Below are 21,486 nucleotides of genomic sequence, written 5' to 3' on the forward strand. Positions count from 1 at the left end.
AAAAAAATTCACTCTAAAAAATGTTTTCCTATTATTCTGATCAAAAGACAAAAAAGTGGACTTTTTTTGAAAATGGCCCATATAAAATTCTTTAAAAATCTTCTTCTCAAGAATAAGAAAGCCATAATTGATCATATTTATATGGAAGCATCCTCAGATAGTGTAGATTCAAATCTGATCAAATCATGACCCCCGGGGGTAGGACGGTGCCACAATGGCCGAACAAATTTTACATAGAAATATATAGGAAAATTATTTAAAAATCTTCTTCTCAAGAATAGAAAAGCTATAATTTATCATATTTATATGAAAGCATCCTCGGATTGTGTAGATTCAAGTTTGTTAAAATCATGACCCCCGGGGGTAGGGCGGTGCCACAATGGCCGACCAAATTTTACATATATTTATATAGGAAAATTCTTTAAAAATCTTCTTCTCAAGAATAGCAAAGCCATGATTGGTCATGGGACTACTTTTGGATTTAAACATTTCAATAATAAACCAGTTTCTACTTTTTCCTAGCCACAATGTTTAGGTGAGCGATATGGCCCATGGGCCTCTTGTTTACACTCTGAGTTGTCAACAGATTTTTCCGTTATTTTATTCCCGATCATGACTAACAAGGAGCACACGACGGGTTTGGCCGATCGTCAGGGGCCCACTCGATTGGGACCCTTCTAGAAGCAGAGTGGAATGTCAGAAGGATTTGAATGTCTAAATCGAGTGTTCAGAAGGATATTGGATATGATGGAATATCATCTGCAATGTTTTGAATTACTGCAGTAGTTGTTTTTCAAGAATTTGAATCCTTTAATTTAAAGCATTAAATGTTATTTAGAAAGGGAAACTTGAAGAGATAATTAAGAGTGGAAAATTTTATTAAAATTAATAATTTTGGGAACTTTTTATCTATGTAAAAAAAGATTAAAACATCAAGTGCCTGAGACAGAATAATATTAAACTACATGATTGTATGAAAAATATCAAAATAATTATAGTCATATCAGGGACCAATTTCTGGCTCAAATCTTCACTCCATATTACATGGTAAATTATGAATTATGAAAAAATGCTTTAACAGAATTAGCCTTCATAAATTATAAAATTACTTTTTTGTAATTTAATTTTGTTTTAAGTTTGGTTTATTTACAATAATTAAAGTCCCCAAAGTTTTCACCCACCTGCTTGAAGCCATATTAGAATGCTATCGATCCTTCCATCTTTGATGCGGAAGGCTGAGAAGGCCTAAGCTAGTCTACCCTACCAAACCAATCGAGCAGACAGAATGGTTATTCTAGAATAAGAAGGGTCCCAATCGAGTGGGCCCCAGGGGATGCTCTCCCCACCATGGCACCTGATCCCATCTCTGATATGTTTCAGAGGTTCGTGTAAAACTTGTTCTTTTCTTGAATTGTATTGTCTAATATTCTCAGCTCCATGTAATGATGTATTTCATGATTTGAGGTGCTGCATCCAAAGCACAGGCATTTGTCTCGTATACAGGACATCCATACTTATTTTTAACACGACATGGTAAAAACAAGCGTCAAGATGCCCTGTATATGAAACAATTAAGTGCCTGTGATCCAAAGACCTACTGTAGATGAAAAATGTTAGATATATATACAGGCTGTGCAAGAAAAATGATTTTTCTTAGAGCTCTGTAATTTTCCACGTCAGGTTTCCTTTCACTATGCACGATGCGATGTTTCTGTTCTCAAGTAAGTCAGTAGGCCTAAGTTCTATGATCCACCTACACTTTTTCAGCGAATCGGAGCTTCCCACATAGAAGGAAGTTGGTGAGAGTTGTCTTTCTTGGGGCAGATGTCGCGCACACAATCAACTTCCTGAAGAAAAAGCCGGCGTTAGACTTAGAAACGTGGAAACAGAAACCACCCAAATTTTCAATGAAAACCGGGGTGCGAGTAATGCTGGCACACCTCCAGCGTCAACTGAGGTGCAAGGAGTCACGCTGGCTTCTACTTTCAGTTTTGTTTTGTCTCAACTTAAGCGTAACACATGCAATCGGTGACGTCTTTTGGGCTGTGAATTGTGGAGGAGAAGCCCACACCGATGTTCATGGCATTCGGTATCAAAAAGATCCCGCTCAGGTGGGCATTGCTTCAGACTATGGGAAAACTTTAATGATCGACAGAGTAGTACCACAAGATCAGATCCTCTACCAAACAGAGCGGTATCATATGTCCACCTTTGGATACGAGATTCCCATCAAAGAAGATGGTGATTATGTTCTAGTGCTGAAATTCTGTGAGGTTTGGTTCACATCTCCAAATAAAAAGGTAAATACATATGTCCTCTTATTGATATTTTAAAAGCAAGGAGATACTTTTTCCCAAAGTCCTCCCTGGCATTTGGACAAGTCCACTAGATTTGTTGCAGCTTGTTTCAGTCTATTTTAATTAATGTATTGGAAAATATGTTTCATTGTGTGGCGGTCAGCCGGGTTCAATCGCTGGTGGCCAGATAGCTCAGTCAGTAGAGCACCTGACCGGAGATTCAGGGGGCCCAGGTTCGAATCCTGGTCTGCTAGCTCAGCTGCATTTCTTTCCTCTTTTGTTACAATGACACCACAATATGAACAACACTCATTCTTTATTGACACATGTATTCAGTGGAACCATCTACCCAACTCTGTCCTACATGCGAAAACAATAGAGGGATTTAAGATTGCCGTACAGGAACATCGACGCCAATAACATCCGGCGCTCTCTCTTACCGTTGTGAAAAAGCTATATAGGATACTACAATGTATACATACAGATACAGATACAGAGAATGTCTCATTTGTGTTTATTGTACAACATTGGTCTACCCCTTTCAATTAGTCTTTACTGATTTCTTAGGGCATGTATTTACATACATGTCCTTAACTGGTGCCATGTCATGGCAGTGATGGGTGTTGGAACTGAGGTTGGAGCCCTTTAAGGATGGACTTCATACACTAATACAAATGTTGCATTAGTACTGTAATACCGTATACCGGGTTTTCTTGGCGGATGTAAAATTTGGCATTTTGCCTGCTTACAGGTATGCCAATAATTTTGGCGTAATTTATTTTAGCGGACACAGAGTTTCAGCTCTTTGCAAATGAACACTTAGAAGGTTACTGAATATTTTAGCGATCAAAATTTTAGCGGACTTCCATCAAAACGCTAGCCTAAAATAAGCCAAAATTAGCACCCCGCTAAAATAACCCGCTATACGGTATACACTCGACGGGGCATTCATGTACAAAGGACACATTTCTAGTTAAAATATTAGATCTATTCTGTTTAAATACTGGTAACTGTTAAATAAACCAACTTGTTTGTAGAGGCATGATGATAAATAACCATGATTACTTAACATTGTGCTGAAATATTATCAATCAGTTGTATTGTTAGTTTCATTCTAAAAGTAATGATCTTGTCTGACTCAAAGAAATGCTGTGCATAGCCCCTGACCTGTTTGTATTTTCCGTTATAAATACTCTGAAGGAGTCGCATTTCGAAATACATTTGCAAATTACATGTATTTACTAAATCAAGAGACTGTGTGGGATCTGCATGCAAAGAAAACTATTTATAGACAACTAATTCACTGTTTATTGATTAAGCCCAAATTTATCTTAATACATCAAGGAATCCTTGAAATATATACCTGTACATAGTGGTGTACACTAATTAGCTAAAATTTAAGTAGATTAGCTCATTAATGTCAATCTAACCCTACAAAATAATGGATATTGGTAGTATGGATGCATGAAAATATGGACAGAAGTTACTGGTTCAGATTATCAGTCGAGTTTGAACAGAACCAGAATGCCAAACCTGAACCAATTGTCATCTGAACTTCGCTTGCGATTGGCTGTACAGTCAAAATCCAGGTGTTCAATGCAAAGTGCCGTAATTAAAGTTAAAAGTATTCAACTTTCTCAACTTAAGCAAGTTTGAAGTGAAATATGAAAACATTTTCACATCCAACCAATTTGTAGATTTTCAGAGAAATGTCAATTCCATTTGTAAAAGAAAATCCACACTGACTTTTCAATTAACACAAACTGTTTAAATGCTATTTAGCTTATGTAACAAGTGATTATGTTTGGCTTTCTTGTTTACACAGGTATTTGATGTGACATTGAATGGAGAACACACCGTTGTTGAAAATTTGGACATCTACAACAAAGTGGGCAGAGGAGTAGCTCATGATGAAATCATTCCTTTTTCTGTTAGAAATGGAAAATTAAAAGTCAACGGTGAAACCTCCAAGATAAATGGAAAAGTCTCTGTAGAGTTTATTAAGGTATGTATTTATATCATATTAATGAACACACAATAGTGAGAGTACCTTAAATTTTCTATTGATTATATGTATTAATGCACAGTGATTAATCAATCAGGAGAAAAATTATTGTATTGTGCCTTTGTATTACCATATATGCTGTATGGTGCATGCAAAATTACACTGAAACTGAATTGAGCTTAAAGAAATTGAAATAAATCAATTTTTATTCATAAATATTGAATGAATAAAATGTGGCAAACTAGAGATGAATTTCAGTCTTCATGTTTTTATTTATTCATTTGATAGGGTGAATATGACAACCCAAAAATCAATGCAATGTATGCCATGAAGGGCACAGTCGAAGGTAAACCTTTTTGTTAAAAAAAAAATCAATCAGGTATTGTTCTGATACACAGGGATCACTCTGGATTTTAATGTTGATGGGCCAATGGCCCATCAACATTAAAATCCATGGGCCATCCGCCGGGGGTATGGGGGCCGCGTTAGGCCCCCATTGGGGTCCAGGGGCAACGCAAAAAAATTGATTTTCCATGCTATTTTGTGATGAATTTCAAGTAAATTTGATTGGTCTTTAAGGGTTTTTAAATGCCATTTCTGACACAACCAATTTGAGTTTTTTTTAAAATAAAATGAATAATATTATAAATATAAAAGAATTTTTTTTTTAATTTCATCTCAGTACTGAAAAATGTCATATTGGAGAATTGTTTTAGACTTCATACAACAGAGTATAAATTTAATTGATAAACAGAATACCTAAGTTAATTCCTCGCCCCTTTGATTTTATCGATTTAGTTCTCGAAAGTTGTTGAAGAGCTGAACTATAAAGGATGCAAACTTACATGCACATTTCTCTACTGAATAGACCTGGGGCAGTTGCAGATTAAATTTGGTTCGAATGGTAGTGACTGGTTTTGTATGCAAAGAACTCGGAGCAAAATACGCAAAAAACTGAAATGAGAAAATTTTTATTTGTTTGCAAAACGTTTAGTCCCATCTGATCAAATTCCAACCACGGGTGCAAAGTTAGCCACTTGAAATGACGAACATCGTTGCCGTTGACATCAGGAGTCAACGTCTTGGACTGTTCTTCTTAATCAGAGACCTCTGCCGATTCTGGGAATGAAAAAGTTTCCATCATTTTATTTGTCAAACAAACGAAAGCTTTCGTTGTTTTGGGTCAGTTGGCCCAAAGCCAATCTTCGCTTTGGAGGCATTTCGGGCAAGTGTCTGGATACACAATGAGTAACTTGTACTTGTTTTGTTTCGAAATAAATAATCAAAGTTTTAAGAAGAAAAAAATCAATATTACATATTAGAACATATTACATACTGGAGTATTACTTTTATATGTTTATTATTTAAATCATTACATATAATTTCAATAAATATAATTGACTCCGTATTCGGTAAAAAAAATTTCTAGTAGCGTAATCTAAACGAAGGAAATATTCCGTGTACAATTCCGAATTTAGTCTTGATCAACCAGACGCTCTGCTGGTGTAAAGAACATACACGACTACAAAGAGTCTGATTGAACGAAGTAACAGTATGCTCAGATACGTCATGAATACAATCGGTCAGCTTGAAAACGGTCCTAAAATGCACCAAGATAAGAGTTTCGACCCGCAGCTTTGCATGTTATAGCGCCATATCTGTAAGACATGCGCCAGACTGACCCCTTTCTAATTTTTTAGTGCACCATTTACAAATATTGAGCGCCAATGGCGCAAAGGCGCAGCCCAAAGTGATCCCTGGATACATGTATTTAAAATATTTGCATCTAAATTTGAAAATTATAGTCTGAAAAATTATATATTGAAAATTAATTCTGTAGCCTCAATTTTTTTCAGTATCAAAGACAGTCTCCTTTCTATTGTTTTATTGAGGTTGTTTACAGTTAACTTATGAGAGGTACTGTGTGCATGTTTGTACATGTATAAGGGCTCCATTTATCTTGTATGTTTATTATTATACAGATGTACCCAGCCTAGCCCCCCTCCCCGGGGCCCACAGAGAGCAGGAGGAGGAGGAAGAAGAGGAGGAAATCAACGAGTCGAAGCCGACAAAATCCCGCCGCCCCTCCGGACCCAAAGTGGTAGACCCCTACTCTGAGGACGACACCAGCACCATCCTACTGCCGGTGTTTGTTGCCGTGGGAGCATTCTTCCCACTTCTGTTTTGTTTGTGTAAACTTTGATCAAATCTAGTTCTTTTAGGTCATTTAATCTTTATTTAGTCATTTTACAAGGTTTTTATCAAGAAAAAAATTAAATAAAACAAGGTTATTTACTAATTTATCCTCAAAACTCTTCTTTTTTTTTTAGCATTTACTTAAAAAGAAAAATGAAGGTAAATTTAGGGAGGTTTACCACACCTGGAAAAGGTTAACGAGATGTATATAGATGTATAAAGTGTGAAATAGAGCAAACTTCAAACTTTTGATATTTTATTTATCACTTTGAAAAACATGCTCATGCATGCATAGTTTAATGAAAAATATTGAGCATTAATTTTTTTTCCATCAGGTATGATAAATATTTAATTACTTTGGAAGAATTGTCATTTAAAAAATGGTCCCATGTTATCATAATATATCAGCTCAAACCACTGTATACATTTCTGCCATGATCATATTACCATACATCTCAGGTTCTAACATTACACCAGTCTCACTCTGCCATACAACATAGAGGGATTGCCATTTGTTTTACTGTTTACTCTTACTAGTATCGTGTGATGTAGCATAATTTAGTATATTTAAAGTGAACATTAACAACAACAACTATATACATTCATTATTACTATATTGATCTATTTGATTTTTTGACTGGTTCAGTTTATATGATATTTATGAATACATGTGTATCGGTACTTTTAGTCACAACTTAATTAACTAGGCTAGATGCTAACCACATCAAAGGAGAACAATTATTTGTTCATTGTAATGAAGTGTTTCTGTAATTTCGACCATTACCTAACAAAGGATATGGATAAAATTCATAAAAATAAATTTAAAGCCAATTTTAGGTATAGCATATAAAAATTTGGGACAGTGTGTATGGGTCTGCAACATTATATAAATTGGCTGTAGAGTTATCTCTCTTTGCTTGATTTTTTGTGTGGAGAAGTTAGATAACCACTATCTTTTTTAATGAAATAGAATGACATGAATTGTGTTTGGTCCAAAAAAAAATCATGATAAAATTGAAGCAAATGAGATCAAAATGTGAGGTTTGTGAATGAGCATTTACTGTTAACAGTAAATATACATTTATCTCAATTGTTTCATTTATACTGTTGTTACATAATTTCTCATCAAATAGTATACTAGTATGTCTAGTAGAATCATTCCAAATGTATTTTGCATAGTGAGCACCGGTATGCGCTAATCAACCCAGTTGAAGAGGTTTAGCATTTCAGTTTATAAGGTTGATAGTTCTATCACTATGTCTCTGAAACGTTCTTTATTTGTCTTAGTATGAAAGGTTGATTGTAATTGTTGACATGTTTGTATTTGTAGAATTGTTGTCTGTTTTGCAACACTTCGTAAACAGCAATTTTATCCTGTGATTTTTTCCTTGTAAGTACATGTATTTGTAAAGAAGTTTTTCTTCATCTTGAAAATGTTTAATTTTTTTATGGAAAGAATAGAAATATTTTATGGCAAATATAGAAGACGTCAAAAAGTGACCTTGAGGAGAGATACTGTATACAGGGAAATTTTCACCCCCGTTTTATTTTCACCCGATTCACCCTTGTCAATTTGGGCCAATTTAAAATGAAAGAACACTGAATAATTTCTTAAACAGAACTGTGATTGGGTGGATTTAAAACTGGGCGAGTGTGAAAGGGCGAAATTAACACACGTCGAAAATAACCCTGTATATAGTAACCCTGACATTTTTGCAAGGACAGTCTTTTGATGGAATTTACTGTGAGTCATTGCTTAGCTAAATATATTTCAATGAATTTTCAATGATTTTTTATTATAATTGTACCCTGGAATGTGTCTGTTAGTTTGGTTGTATCAAGTGTTGGTGTGATTTTAGAATGATTTAAGTGTGTTTGCCATATTGAAAATGCCCCTGATAGAAAAACAGAGTATTTTCTCCAAGTATGTTGTATAATGAAGTTTTGTTTATTGATATAGACATCTTTTACTGGAACTGAACAACCTCAAGTATGTGTTCAGGTCAGAGAGAATGAATAATAGGATGAAAGATATGACATATTAACAAAATTAACAAATTATTAGTTTAAACCAGCTTTATTATCTTTGTTATTGTTAGCTGGGTATTAGTTTGATGAGAATTTTTATCCCTCAGGTCCTTAGAGCAAATGACAAGACCAAAGAAATACGAAGTCTTGATTATTTAATCTTTGCCAAAGCATCGGAAATTCTCCATTTCAATAAGATTACAACTGATTGCAAGGAAATGTGCAATAATCTTTATTCCATGAACTGTCGTTTTCTCTCATTTTGTGAATCACCGAGTCACACCTGTAACATCTGTTTTTCAGAAGTCATCATATCTGAAATATTTTTCAGAAATAACATCTAATTATTTTCATATTATTTTTTTTTTCAATCTTAAATAAGATGTCATTTAAAGGTATGTTTCAATTAGGTACTTAATTTTCATATTCATTATTATTGTGATTTCTTCATAGAAAGATCTTCAAAGGGATGTTTTTATTGTAAACACATGTAATTTATTGAGTTTCATTGGCAAAGTATGCATTTGGCCAACCTAAATGATAAATTTAAACTTATCCTTTCTTTAATTTTGGGGAATTTTGCTACCTGACAGCACTGAGCTCATGCTAATCTTTTCTCATAACCTTGTGCTTGTACTGTGCTTATAATTAAAAAGCAAAAAATAAAAACAAACAATTTTTCCTTAAATCCATGAAGGACTCAACAATTACATGTAAATTGTTTTTATCTTCATCAAGATATTTTTATTGCCATTTAAAAGTTAAAACCAATAGTTTGGCATCTGAAATTAATTGTTTATCAAGACCATTGCTTTGTGTATTTTGTGTAACTCAAAAATCAAGAAGTACATGTCTGTTCATTTAGTGTTCTCAGTTTATTTGTGGGGGGACTTCAATTTATGTTGTTTTAAAAGTGAATATAAGAGGCCTGAGGGATATTAATGAATATGTTGTTTTTAGTGATTAAGTGGTCCACATTTTGATGAAATTATTGATATTGTGCAATCTATGCTACTATGTAGAGAATATTAATACAAAGTTTAATATATTCATCAAGTTGTGTGTTTGTATGTATGTACTATCTTAAAATGTAGCTTTGCTATTATCCTTAAAGTTTTAAAATTAAAGGAACAAATTTTATTTTTCATTTTCTTTCGGAATATAGTGTGTCTAAAAATTTGGACAATAATTATTAGTTCATTCAGAGTTGATCTACTTCTTCAGTGTCTGATGCTGAACTCAGGTATTTTAATTATTTCAGATTGTTGGAAAGCATATTGATTACGCAAGTACACAGACAACCGACTCTGTATTCAGTATAAAGTTTCATAGGTAATACACCTGTGACATATCACAAACAAGAGGCCCATGTTATCTTCTTGTTTGTGATATGTCCTTTCTTTGAGTACCAACATATATGACCTTGATCTTAGGGTTTGACCCATTAAAAATACCTTTGTCATTGTCCAGTTAATACAAGGGCTTTCAAATGTCACAGGTGTATTCCTTGTGAAAACTTCCTTTTGATACCAACACTTTTGACCTACTTCTGGAGAACATTAAGATTTTTTAATGACCCCACCCTATTTTTGTATTTTCTTGATTATCTCCCCTTATGAGAGATTTTGGCCCTTCATTTTAACAATTTAAAATCCCCATTACCCAAGGATGCTTTATACCAAGTTTGGTTAAAATTGGATCAGTGGTACTTGAGCAGAAGTTGAAAATGTGAAAAGTTTACAGACGGACGGACAGACAGATGGACGGACGACGGACAAAAGATGATCAGAAAAGCTCACTTGAGCTTTCAGCTCAGGTGAGCTAATAACATGACATATAAAAGTCTTAGCTCTATCTAATCAAAACTTATGGCCTGAGTAAAACTTTGATAAATTTTTGAATAAGAAGGTCAAACTATAAGGTTAAGAGTCAAATATGTTGATATCCATACAATGGCCTTGTCACAAAGAATTATACACGTAAAATATATAGCCATAACAGTCGCTCGCGTGGTGCATCGGTTAGAGCGTCTGCTTTAGATTCGCGAAGTAAGGATATGGTTTTTTCCTCGCGGGTTCGAATCCCACTGTGGGACGTGGAAACCGGTCCTTAGGATGAAACCGTATAAACAGAGGTCCACGCGTTGCAGTAGGTGATGGCCTGGCACGAAATAGATCCCTCACTGCTTAATGACCGTAGGTGCTTTGAGACAAAATTTGCAGCTCCCAACGGGAAGTGGTGGCGTCTCCATACGAGTGAAAGATTCTCGAGAGGGACATTAAACAACATACAAACAAACAAATAAAAGCCATAGGTGCATACAATCAATAGCTATGGACAATTAAGGTTAGAGATTTGTGAACAGACAGACAGGCAGACGGGGTAAAAGTTTTTTGCCCTTTATTTAAAAGAAAAAGAATTCACAGAACACTGTAATATAATAATGATATTGTCAACAAGTTCGTAAAAGGTGTTATCCACTTCATTCAAAATGGCAATAAGATTTGGTTCTAGTTAAAGTTCTATCTAATCTACCCAGCACTTTTACCAGTCCTTGGATTCCTACATCTCAGCGAAGCTGTCAGCACTGTAAGTATTCTCTGGAACCAGCTGCCACCGAATTATTTATAGATGAAAAATGCTATATTTTCTAGCGTTTTATACCGGCTTCTAACAGTTTTTCACTTGCTGGTTCTTTCACCTCTTTCTCTACATCGTCTTGGCTGTCAGTGGATTTGGAACATCGGGATACGAAGAACGCTATAATGGCTGCTAGTAATTGTAAGACCCCTGTGATATAAAACACATTGTCCCAACTGCCTGTCAAGTCTTCAACCCAACCTATAACAAAATATGCCTGAATCTTCGAATTTTCTACTGAATGCTGACAAGGTTCAATGCTTCGTTTTTCAAATACAGTTAAACTTCGTTATCCCGACCTCGATTAGACCGAGAAAAAACTATGAGGTACCCGGATGGTCGAGATACCGACGTTTACCTGTAAGAACATAAACCTTTCAATTCATGATATACTTACCTAAGCAAGGCAATCCGAGAAGGGAAAACACGGCTATGAATATTGTTACTACAGCAAATGCTGATGGAAGATTTTTTAGTGAAACAGTTTCTAATAAAATAATGGACATCAGTGCATAAAAAGAACCAGGGAATATTCCAATTACTACAGCATAAGCATAGTACAGAACTTTGTGTCGAACTAGGGGCACAACAAAAGCTGAAATGCCACTGATGCACATACATAAGCCGTAGACGTGGCTTGGTGAAATAATCTTCAGATCCGTAAACCAGCCCATGGCCACTCGTGCAAAAATTTCACACGCTCCTGTTAATGAAAATATAAAAACTGTGGTTGCTTTTCCGATATGTTCCGATTCCAGAAAGGATGGAAAAGTATAGAAATACGCCGAATAGCTTAGAGCGGACAGGCAAAATGCCATAGAGATTGACAGAAATGTTAGGTCCTTCATAATATTACTGTCACATGCACAGAACTTTCGGCATAGTACTTCTTTGCACGAACCATATTCGTTTTCCCGGTCTTTTGTCTTTACATCACGCGAAGAATCATTGCTGAATTCGTATGGTTGTCGTAAAAAGGAAGCTGCCACACAAACATTCAACATTATACCACCTAGGACTAACATAGCACCACTAATTGCGTACTGGTCTATAAGTATGTGGTATATATGCGGGAAGAGGAATCCTCCCACACCACTAGCAGACAGGACGATGCCGTTGGCAAGTGCGCGGTTGTGTTCGAAGTAATAGTTGATTAAAGTAGAACAAGGGACATACGCTAAACCACAGCCAATGCCTGTAATTAATCAAGGTCTAAATCATGTTTAAATGAAAAAAATGATTATAAAGTGATTATTTTTTCAAGGATACATTTTAATTTATTTAATTGTCCATATAATCTCTTGCTTATTTGTAGATTATATGGTAAAAATTTGCTTTGATTGTGGAGATGCTGAAAAGCTCACGTACCAGTGATTAAACTGTAGGTAATATACCAGTACATAACGTCATTGGTGAAAGCACAGCTGACGTAACCAATACAGAGGGTCACGCCCCCACTGAAACATACTAGACGGAAAGAATACCGTGTAGCCAGCAGAATTGCGAATGGACCTGTAATATCAATAGAATACGAGTAATAGGTGAGAACCTTTTTCTACAGATCAAACACACCCCTTACTTTTTCACACTTATTTTATAGTACCAGTATCAGTAATTCGTAACAACATTTTTATGCCTCAAAGACGAAGGATTTTGTTGTGATATGGCTGTCTTTCTGTCTGTCTCTTTCTCCTTCAACCCACCCCTGTCTCTCTAGCTCTGAAGCAAACAAAATTAAACCGCCTCTTTATAATTAACTACACGTAACTTCGAACATTATCTTTGGGTCATGGAGGTAAAGGTCAATGCTATTATTTCTAAATCATATCCACTTCTAGTATTCCGAAATATCTGACGTTTTCCAGGCTTTTTAACGATTTTGATATTTTACGTGCCAGGCACGTAAAATATCAAAATCGTAAAAAAGCTTGGAAAACGTCAGATTTTTCGGACTAACTTCTAGATGCAGAAATAGCACTATATGCTCAAAGTTAGCTTACTAGTACATGTTTATCAGTGAATATTTCAGTATTTTCTTTTAATCTTTTGATTGAGCTCAAGGTCATGAATATTTGACTTCTAACTTTATGTCTAACTCATAATTGTGTAAATGAGATATTTTATCCAAAATGATTATGAAAGGGGAACGTAAATGAAAAGAATGTTCAGTCAAGTCTAATAAGATTTAGTGTAAAATAGTTTTATGACTGAAAAGTTTTCCAAGAACCACGAACGATAGTATTGTTCTCCCGCCTAGCTGCAATAATGTAGCCCTCTCCGATTTTTCTTTTCTTTTTTTTTTTTTTTTTTTTTGGGGGAGAGGGCTACAACTCCTTAGGATCTCTATAATGGTGCAGATGCGGCAGTGGATCACTCCCGCACGGATTTCGGCTCAAATTATCAGTAAACGGCTATTTTATTATTATCTCTTACCTGGAATCCAAATATGTAATTATGCAAAACATAAATCGATCCAAAAATATTCACAACGACCCATATATCGGTTATTTTTCGTGTGTGTCAACAGCTTAACTTGAATTTATCCGCCATGTTTACTGACCTTGATGGATTGTATTTTGGGACAGCCAATGAGAATTTAGGTTCTATAGGAGCGGATCTACTAGGAATTCCCTTATTTTAAGCATATGCGTATCGCTGTTTGCGCAAAAATAACACTTGAAATGGTTTTATTTATCGATGTTTTTGTAATATATTATAGCACAATCGTTTATAAACATCGACATTTGCTTTATTTGGTTGTTCCAAATTTCAAGCGAAAGTCTCACTACGTCACGCGTGAACTGTCATGGCTGCTGAATATTGCAGCTGGGAAAGACACAGATTTATTTTACATGGTTTTCGAGTTTAACTAGGCTATGTTGTTGACAGTGAATAAAAATTCCGTCTTATAAGAAGTAAGTTTAATGTAAAAATAATTTATTTTGCCTCCAATCACCCGTATCAAAAAAATATATTTGCACCATTACGGAGATGCGATGGAATTGTAGCCCTCTCCAGAAAATATCAGATAAAAAAAAATCGGAGAGGGCTACATTATTGCAGCTATCTCCCGCCTACCTCTAAGTCAATTCTCAAAATTTACCATATTCGAATGATTTTCAAAATTTTTATAGATATTTATATGAATTTTAATAAAACGTTACTTTTTTGGGATACTAAAGAGAGATAACTCTATAATTTTGGTAAAACTTCAGTTTTTCACTATAGAAATCAATGGAAAACGGAAAATATTTTTAAAACATCTTTCCCCCCCGTGAAACAAAAATTCCTTTTTACAGGAAATATGGACTGTCATTTTACAAATTTATGCCAAAGCTTTTTGTGTTTCACGGGGGGGGGGGGGGGAACATATGTTTCTAGACAAAAAACGAAAAAAATGCTGATTTTTCACCAATTTTAAAGCTATTTACAACTAAGTAATTGTATTTTATTAAATTATATATGTTTTATTTATTTGCGTAAAACATAAGAAAAGATATGAGATACATTTCATTATATGAAAGACTATTTCAAAATATGGTGATTCTTGAAGGTTCGATTTCACTAGAAAATATCGTCTACCCCCCTTTTTTCGAGAGCTGAAATTAATGATAATTTACTACCTAGCGCTGGAATTAAAATAATTAATCAATTACCATAGAACTATTCTTTGTATTAAACAAAGATTTAATGGCCAAATTGTCAATAAAATTGAATTTAATGGGTGCAAAATGTAGGCGGGAATCAAGAGTTAGAGTACGTAGTTCTTTCACATTGTTTTGAGTATGGCCCCGCTGGAGTTATTGGAACTGTGTGGACAGCTCTAATTTGGTCAATTTTTTAAAATTATGTTACTGGAAACAATTATGTCTAGCTCTAAGATGTAGAAACGCTGTGTTTACCTGTCAATGACTGTATGAAACTTGCGGCACTTCCGATGAGTGCTGTACTTCCGGCGCCACTGTTTGTTACTGTCAGGATCTCGGAATATAAGATTCCATAAGACTTGATAGAACCCAGTAACAGCATGTACATGAAGAAACACGCTGCAAAATAAAATGATTGGTTATAGAACAAGGATGCAAAAGAAGTTGTGAGAAGGTTTTCGAGATATCGACGTTCGAGTTATCAAAGATTAACTGTATATTTGTACAAGTAATAAAAGTAGACAGTAACACAATGCAAGTACTTGCAGACACGGACTATAAATGAGTACTATTGTATTACATGTATGCGCAAAATATTATTATACGACATTTTTATACGTCGTAAGTATAGATTATATAGGTAGGGTTGCACGGGAACATGCTGTACATAGGATATAATTGTTCGTATGTATAGTAAGATATGACATATGTGGTCGTATATAGCTCATAGCCGTCGGAAACAAATAAAACGTTTGAGCATTAAGTCCCAATTTTCAATGCCTATTATGCCTATCTTTGCAAATGATGAAAAATAGGGGAAGGGACAAATTAACCCCACCCCCTCCCAGCAACCGGTTCCGAAGTTTATGTAGCTGATCGAATATTATACACATTAAAAGACGCATAAAAATGGAAAGAACGGATTACACGTTTTAGAACAAACGTATTTTAAAACACTGTTTATGAAACACAATCTAGTACATATGATTTTAAAAAAAATAGGGAAGGCAGTTAAATATAATAAGAATCCGGCACAACTTAGAACAATCATGGATATCCAAGTAAAAAGTTATTACAAAAATACAGTCAAACTGCGTTTCCTCGAACTCGAAAGGACCGAGAAAAAAACTTTTGAGAGATAAGAGGATTATTAAATTTATTGGGGATATAGATAAGAGGATTATTAAATTTATTGGGGATATATTATTTAAAGAATAAGTAGTTTGGACGTACAAATCACTTCAAAATGGATACCTATGATATTCGTGATATTATTTAGTTCTCAAACTACTGAAATTCAACCATAAATTCGCCCATTATGCAAATTATCCCACTATCGTTGATGCCATGGCATACCAAACAAAGTACATGTAGACAGCGATTAAGAATATACATAATGAAAAAAATCCGGCAATATAGTATTGTCATATCTTACAATGCTATTTACCGATATATATAAAGGAGAGCAATTTTTAAGGTGTGAGAAAAATTGCACCTATTCAAATTATGTACAAGTTTAGACCAGAAAGGAAGTTTTACGTTCAACCCATGCTTTCTCCTAAGGCATTAGTCTAAATAAAATGAAATACCCCTTCCTCGATACTATTCAGATTTTTTAACTTGAATTTAACTGTCATTACTTCTCACTTCGAAACGAAATAATATACTAATCTAATTTTTTAATGTCTGAGGTTTAGGTAATCAATATTGTGTATAACATTAAATAATATGGTTGCCCCATTCCACTTCAATTTTCTGGATCCGCCACAGCGTTGTGTATGCATATCGTGCAATTTTTGATAGGTCAGTGTAAAAAAAAAAAAAGAATACATGTATTATGAAAATGTGCAGCATTGAAAAAGCAGAAAGAACGTACACATGCATATCTTCAATAAAGTTATGTATGTAAGGGGAAACTGAGAAAAAAAATCAATCATATATTAAAGATTCTCGTATTTATTTCAAAAAGAATATACAGGAGTAAAAAGCGAATGAAGGAAGTTTTTCAGCGCAGAATAAACAGGATGCATTTGAGTTTATACACAGCTGTAACATAAAAAGGGGAAGTTTGTTCATGCTGTATATAAAGATTATACCTCCGAGTATTACCCAGGCATATCCTCCGTCAATGACCGGTCTAACACCCATAGTTAACTAGATCAACCACAAAATAAATGCTACATCATTCTGATTATCTCTGTGTGATTCATCTTCACACTAAATACGAATACAGAGTGTGCAACCGGTTGTTGATTTCTTTATTCGATGCTTTTTTCTCAATATTGTGTGTTCTTAAAATTTTATATTATAAATTTAAATGTTTCAACAAGTTTAAACATTTATTAATCCTTTAGATCCTAGAGATAGCGAAACATTAATTTATTCATAGAATTTTTACTTCATATTTTATCAATGAAGGCATCCCCTCGTTTTAAGTATTTTAACATTTCTACAAAGCGAACTTGCCCATACTAGTATATGATATGCTTGTCTTTCAGATAAAGAAACAAGATGTGTTCGTGAAACACTGATGCCCCCGTATGTCAGCTTTTGACGAAGGTTATAATTTTTTCTCAATTGCAAGTCAAACCATATGTCAATGGTTGAAAAATGATGTTACTTAAAGAACGGACTGGTTCTCAACGAATCCATCTCCGCATTTTATACGAAAGTCCAAGCACTAGCCTTTAAAAAGTTATGGCCAATGTTAATTTTTTTTTATACGTGGGCCAAACTTCAAAAACAAGGTCAAAAGGGTCAAATTAATGGTACTCAGGGGAAGGCCTTGTCATAAGAAATACACATGTTAAATATTAAAGCCCTTGCATCAACTTTTCAAAGTTATGGCAAAGCAACTTCACAATGTCAAGGTTTTGGGATTTCGGAACTCCATCCACACAAAACGAGTTCCGAAATCACAAAACCTTGACATTGTGAGGATGATGGCAAAGGTAACTTTTTTTTTAAAGTAGACCAAACTCCAAGTTCAACGTCAAAATGTTCTGTAACCAAACGAAGGCCTTGTCACATGCAATACACCCTTGGAATATGAAGGCCCAACTGTTCAAAATTTATGTCCAGGGTTCAAATTTTAAGACAGACAAACGGACAGACATGGCAAAAACTACAAATCCCCGAATCTTCGATTACGGGGGCATAAAAAAGGACGTATGTCGATAAATGAGACACCAAATGAAGTGATGATATTGCAGGAAGGGTCACTCAGATTCTTACGTGCTTATACGTTATGCACGATTAGTGTATTCCTTTCATATTAATTTCCTGCGGTGAATACCGATATTTACATTTTGAGGTACTGCAAGTTAGTATCTGTTATTACACTGTATATAACAATCAAAATTATTACACTGTATACAAGAAAACATTGATGTAACCATCAATTGTCGCCCGGGAAATATATAAGGTAAACTATGGACATGAGTCAATCATTAAACCGCTTCGATATGTGTGACAATGCATGCGTCTAATTGATGGAGACGATAGTCGCGAATATTTGGAAAACTTATAGTCGGATAAATGTCAAACAAAAACGATACCAATTTAAACTACAATTCCTCGAGTAAATGTTGGCTGCATAAAATATAAATTGAAGTTAGACACATGCATTACCTATATTCAAAAATGTATTTATTTTTCAATTTTAGAATATAAAACATGAATCGTTCAGAGTACGTTTTTATGCGAGAAGTAAAATTCGATGTTCTAAAAAGAGGGACCTGTCGTTTTTTCGATTGTAAATAATAAACAACTTTATATATTAGATATGAAAAACATATATATTTTTACAGATTCACTTTCTGGAAGTAAATATATTACGTATCTCGTAATTAATAAAGGGAAAGAACATTCTGATTAACAATCTTTTCCATGTTTAGAAAACCCTTAATTTTGAATAACTACTCCCACCCCAATCCCCATATACCAACACTTAAACTTATATGTATAGAGCAGCCCGGTCCTCCGGGCTGCAATAACAATCAAAAAGTTTGCAGGCCCTCCCACAGAGGCTACATAACGATACTGATGCTCTCCCTACCTCCAGAGTTTCATAAAACCCCGTTAAGATATCACACTAACTAAGGCACACAGAATTTACGAGAGGACATTGTTACACGGAAATTATTTCTTTAGAAGTTCCTTTACTTAGTACTATGAGTATATGAATGAAATTAAGACACATGCGCTTACCTCTGTATAGATGATGATAGATTTTTGTCTAATGAAATTTAAATGATAAATCGTGCTTTTAAATATTCATTGAAGTATTTGGTGACCTTATTACCCCGAGACACACGAGGACATAAGTGTGACAGGTAGTATAAGTAAATTATATACATGTATACACAAAGTACAATTTGCATGTTAGGTAACCGGGGTCACTTATGCATCCTTGTTATACAATTTCCTCTTTATACAATATCTTCCTAGATACACGTTTCAGTACCTGGAAAAAATAACATTGCGGTTTTTAGAAACTCATTTCGTCAATTATTTAAGGGTTTGGTTTTAAAAATATCGTACCCCTTATGGTCTTGTACGGTTTTGTTTATTTTCCTGCCAGGGTAATACTTGGAGCGTTTGGGATTTCTCACAACGAAATAAAAGACGTATATAGAAAACGTGTGTACACCTGTTTTAGTTGTCTAATTGAGAACATTAAAGTTGTGAGCATTTTAGAATATTTCCAAAAAAGAAAAACAATTAGAAATGTTTATATTACACGCAACCATTTCCAATCCAAAAAAATTGCATTCTAAGTTAAATACCTAAACACTTTATTTTGCAAGGTGCCCCATATCCAAAAAAAAATTTTTTTTTATTGAAAACAGTTTTCAACATAGAATAGTAATTCATAAATATGCAATGAGCCCTTAAAGCCCAGGTTCCTCTTTTTTAGCTCACCTGAGCTGAAAGCTCAAGTGAGCTTTTCTGATCACATTTTGTCCATCGTCCGTCTGTCCGTCTGTCTGTCTGTCCGTCTGTAAACTATTCACATTTTCGACTTCTTCTCAAGAACCGTTGGGCCAATTTCAACCAAACTTGCCACAAAGCATCCTTGGGTGAAGGGGATTCAAGTTTGTTCAAATGAAGGGCCACGCCCTAATTCAAGGGGAGATAACTGGGAATTAATGAAAATTTGGTGGTATGTTTTAAAAATCTTCTTCTCAAGAACCATTGTGCCAGGAAAGATGAAACTTATGTGGAAGCATTCTCAGGTAGTGTAGATTCAAGTTTGTTCAAATCATGACCCCCAGGGGTAGGGCGGGGCCATAATGGCTGACCAAAGTTTTACATAGAGATATATAGGAAAATTCTTTAAAAATCTTCTTCTCAGGAATAGCAAAGCCATAATTCTTCATATTTATATGGAAGCATCCTCAGGTTGTGTAGACTCAAATTTATTCAAATCATGACCCCGGGGGGTAGGGTGGGGCCACAATGGCCGACCCAAGTTTTACATAGAAATATATAGGAAAATTCTTTAAAAATCTTCTCCTCAAGAATAGGAAAGCCATAATTGATCATGTTTATATGGAAGCATCCTCAGGTAGTGTAGATTCAAGTTTGTTCAAACCATGACCCCTAGGGGTAGGGCGGGGCCAGAATGGCCGACCACAGTTTTACAAAGAAATATATAGGAAAATTTTTTAAAAATCTTCTTCTCAAGAATAACAAAGCCATAATTGATCATATTTATATGGAAGCATCCCCAGGTAGTGTAGATTTAAGTTTGTACAAATCATGACCCCGGGGGGGGGGGGGTAGGGTGGGGCCAAAATGGCCGACCAAAGTTTTACATAGAAATATATAGGAACATTTTTTAAAAATCTTCTCTGAGGAATAGAAAAACCATAATTGATCATATTTATATGGGAGCATCCCCAGGTAGTGTAGATTCAAGTTTGTTCAAATCATGACCCCGGGGGGTAGGGCGGGACCACAATGGCAGACCAAAGTTTTACATAGAAATATATGCGTAAATTCTTTAAAAATCATCTTCTCAAGAATAGCAAAGCCATGATTGGTCATGGGACTACTTTTGGATTTGAACTTTTCAATAATAAACCAATTTCTACTTTTTCCTAGCCACAGTGCTCAGGTGAGCGATGTGGCCCATGGGCCTCTTGTTTCTCACAATTTTGACTTGACATTTAGCGCGAAATGCGTACATCCACTAAATATTTTGCCCTTTATTTCTTAAGTAAACCCATTGCTGTTAATCAGTTCAAGAACAACACTAGGTATGTCACCTGTACAGATTTCTTAATCAGTGGCTTTTCCATCAATGAAACGTTCTATGGCGTACCTCAGTCAATACATCAATAATTAATCATTTTAATCCAATGTCTTGAACTCAAAATACCTATTGAAAATAAGCAAATCTACGAATGCTTTGTGTGTTAATTAACTTCACCGCCCCAACACCATCCCCAAAGCAGAAGTATTCATAAAGATTAGATTTCGTTTCTTTCTTGTCAAAATGGAGTAAAGCTGACAGTTCTTTCAATTAGCTCACCACACTTAGATGTACGGGAGATGAAAAAGATTTGTGGAGATCATTGACCGGTGAATGCGCAAAAAATTTGCCCGCATCCATATTTCTTTATCAAGAATGATCTTTTTTACCCTGTCATAATTCAGTGATCATCCT

At 34.9% G+C, this 21,486-nt stretch overlaps 2 protein-coding genes across 5 annotated transcripts in view; one reads left to right on the forward strand and one right to left on the reverse strand.

Annotated features, from left to right (window-relative positions):
• Window positions 1-1,765: 1,765 nt before the first annotated feature.
• Window positions 1,766-9,659, forward strand: LOC134230350 (malectin-A-like). Its single transcript, XM_062712110.1, has 4 exons — window positions 1,766-2,300; window positions 4,123-4,302; window positions 4,591-4,648; window positions 6,285-9,659. Exons 1-4 carry the CDS (start codon window positions 1,908-1,910, stop codon window positions 6,503-6,505), a joined length of 852 nt encoding a protein of 283 aa, XP_062568094.1. The 5' UTR covers window positions 1,766-1,907; the 3' UTR covers window positions 6,506-9,659.
• A 1,252-nt stretch (window positions 9,660-10,911) lies between these two features.
• Window positions 10,912-21,486, reverse strand: part of LOC134230351 (monocarboxylate transporter 12-like) — a 28,682-nt gene continuing 18,107 nt past the window's right edge. The window contains exons 1-6 of one of the 4 annotated variants that reach the window (XM_062712111.1): window positions 21,086-21,141; window positions 16,910-16,967; window positions 15,069-15,212; window positions 12,535-12,678; window positions 11,564-12,361; window positions 10,912-11,367 (exon numbers count right to left, since the gene is read on the reverse strand). In XM_062712111.1, coding sequence (XP_062568095.1) covers window positions 11,177-11,367; window positions 11,564-12,361; window positions 12,535-12,678; window positions 15,069-15,212; window positions 16,910-16,967; window positions 21,086-21,118 — 1,368 coding nt within the window. In that variant the 5' untranslated portion in view covers window positions 21,119-21,141 and the 3' untranslated portion in view covers window positions 10,912-11,176. Of the gene's footprint in view, window positions 11,368-11,563; window positions 12,362-12,534; window positions 12,679-15,068; window positions 15,213-16,909; window positions 16,968-21,085; window positions 21,142-21,486 lie in introns of those variants that run through there. The other 3 variants (XM_062712112.1, XM_062712114.1, XM_062712113.1) reach the window with 3 other exon arrangements.

The sequence above is a fragment of the Saccostrea cucullata genome, unplaced genomic scaffold (assembly GCF_032062105.1).
Source record: "Saccostrea cucullata isolate Sc308-1 unplaced genomic scaffold, CSIRO_AGI_Scuc_v1 ctg4943, whole genome shotgun sequence".
NCBI lineage: Eukaryota > Metazoa > Mollusca > Bivalvia > Ostreida > Ostreidae > Saccostrea > Saccostrea cuccullata.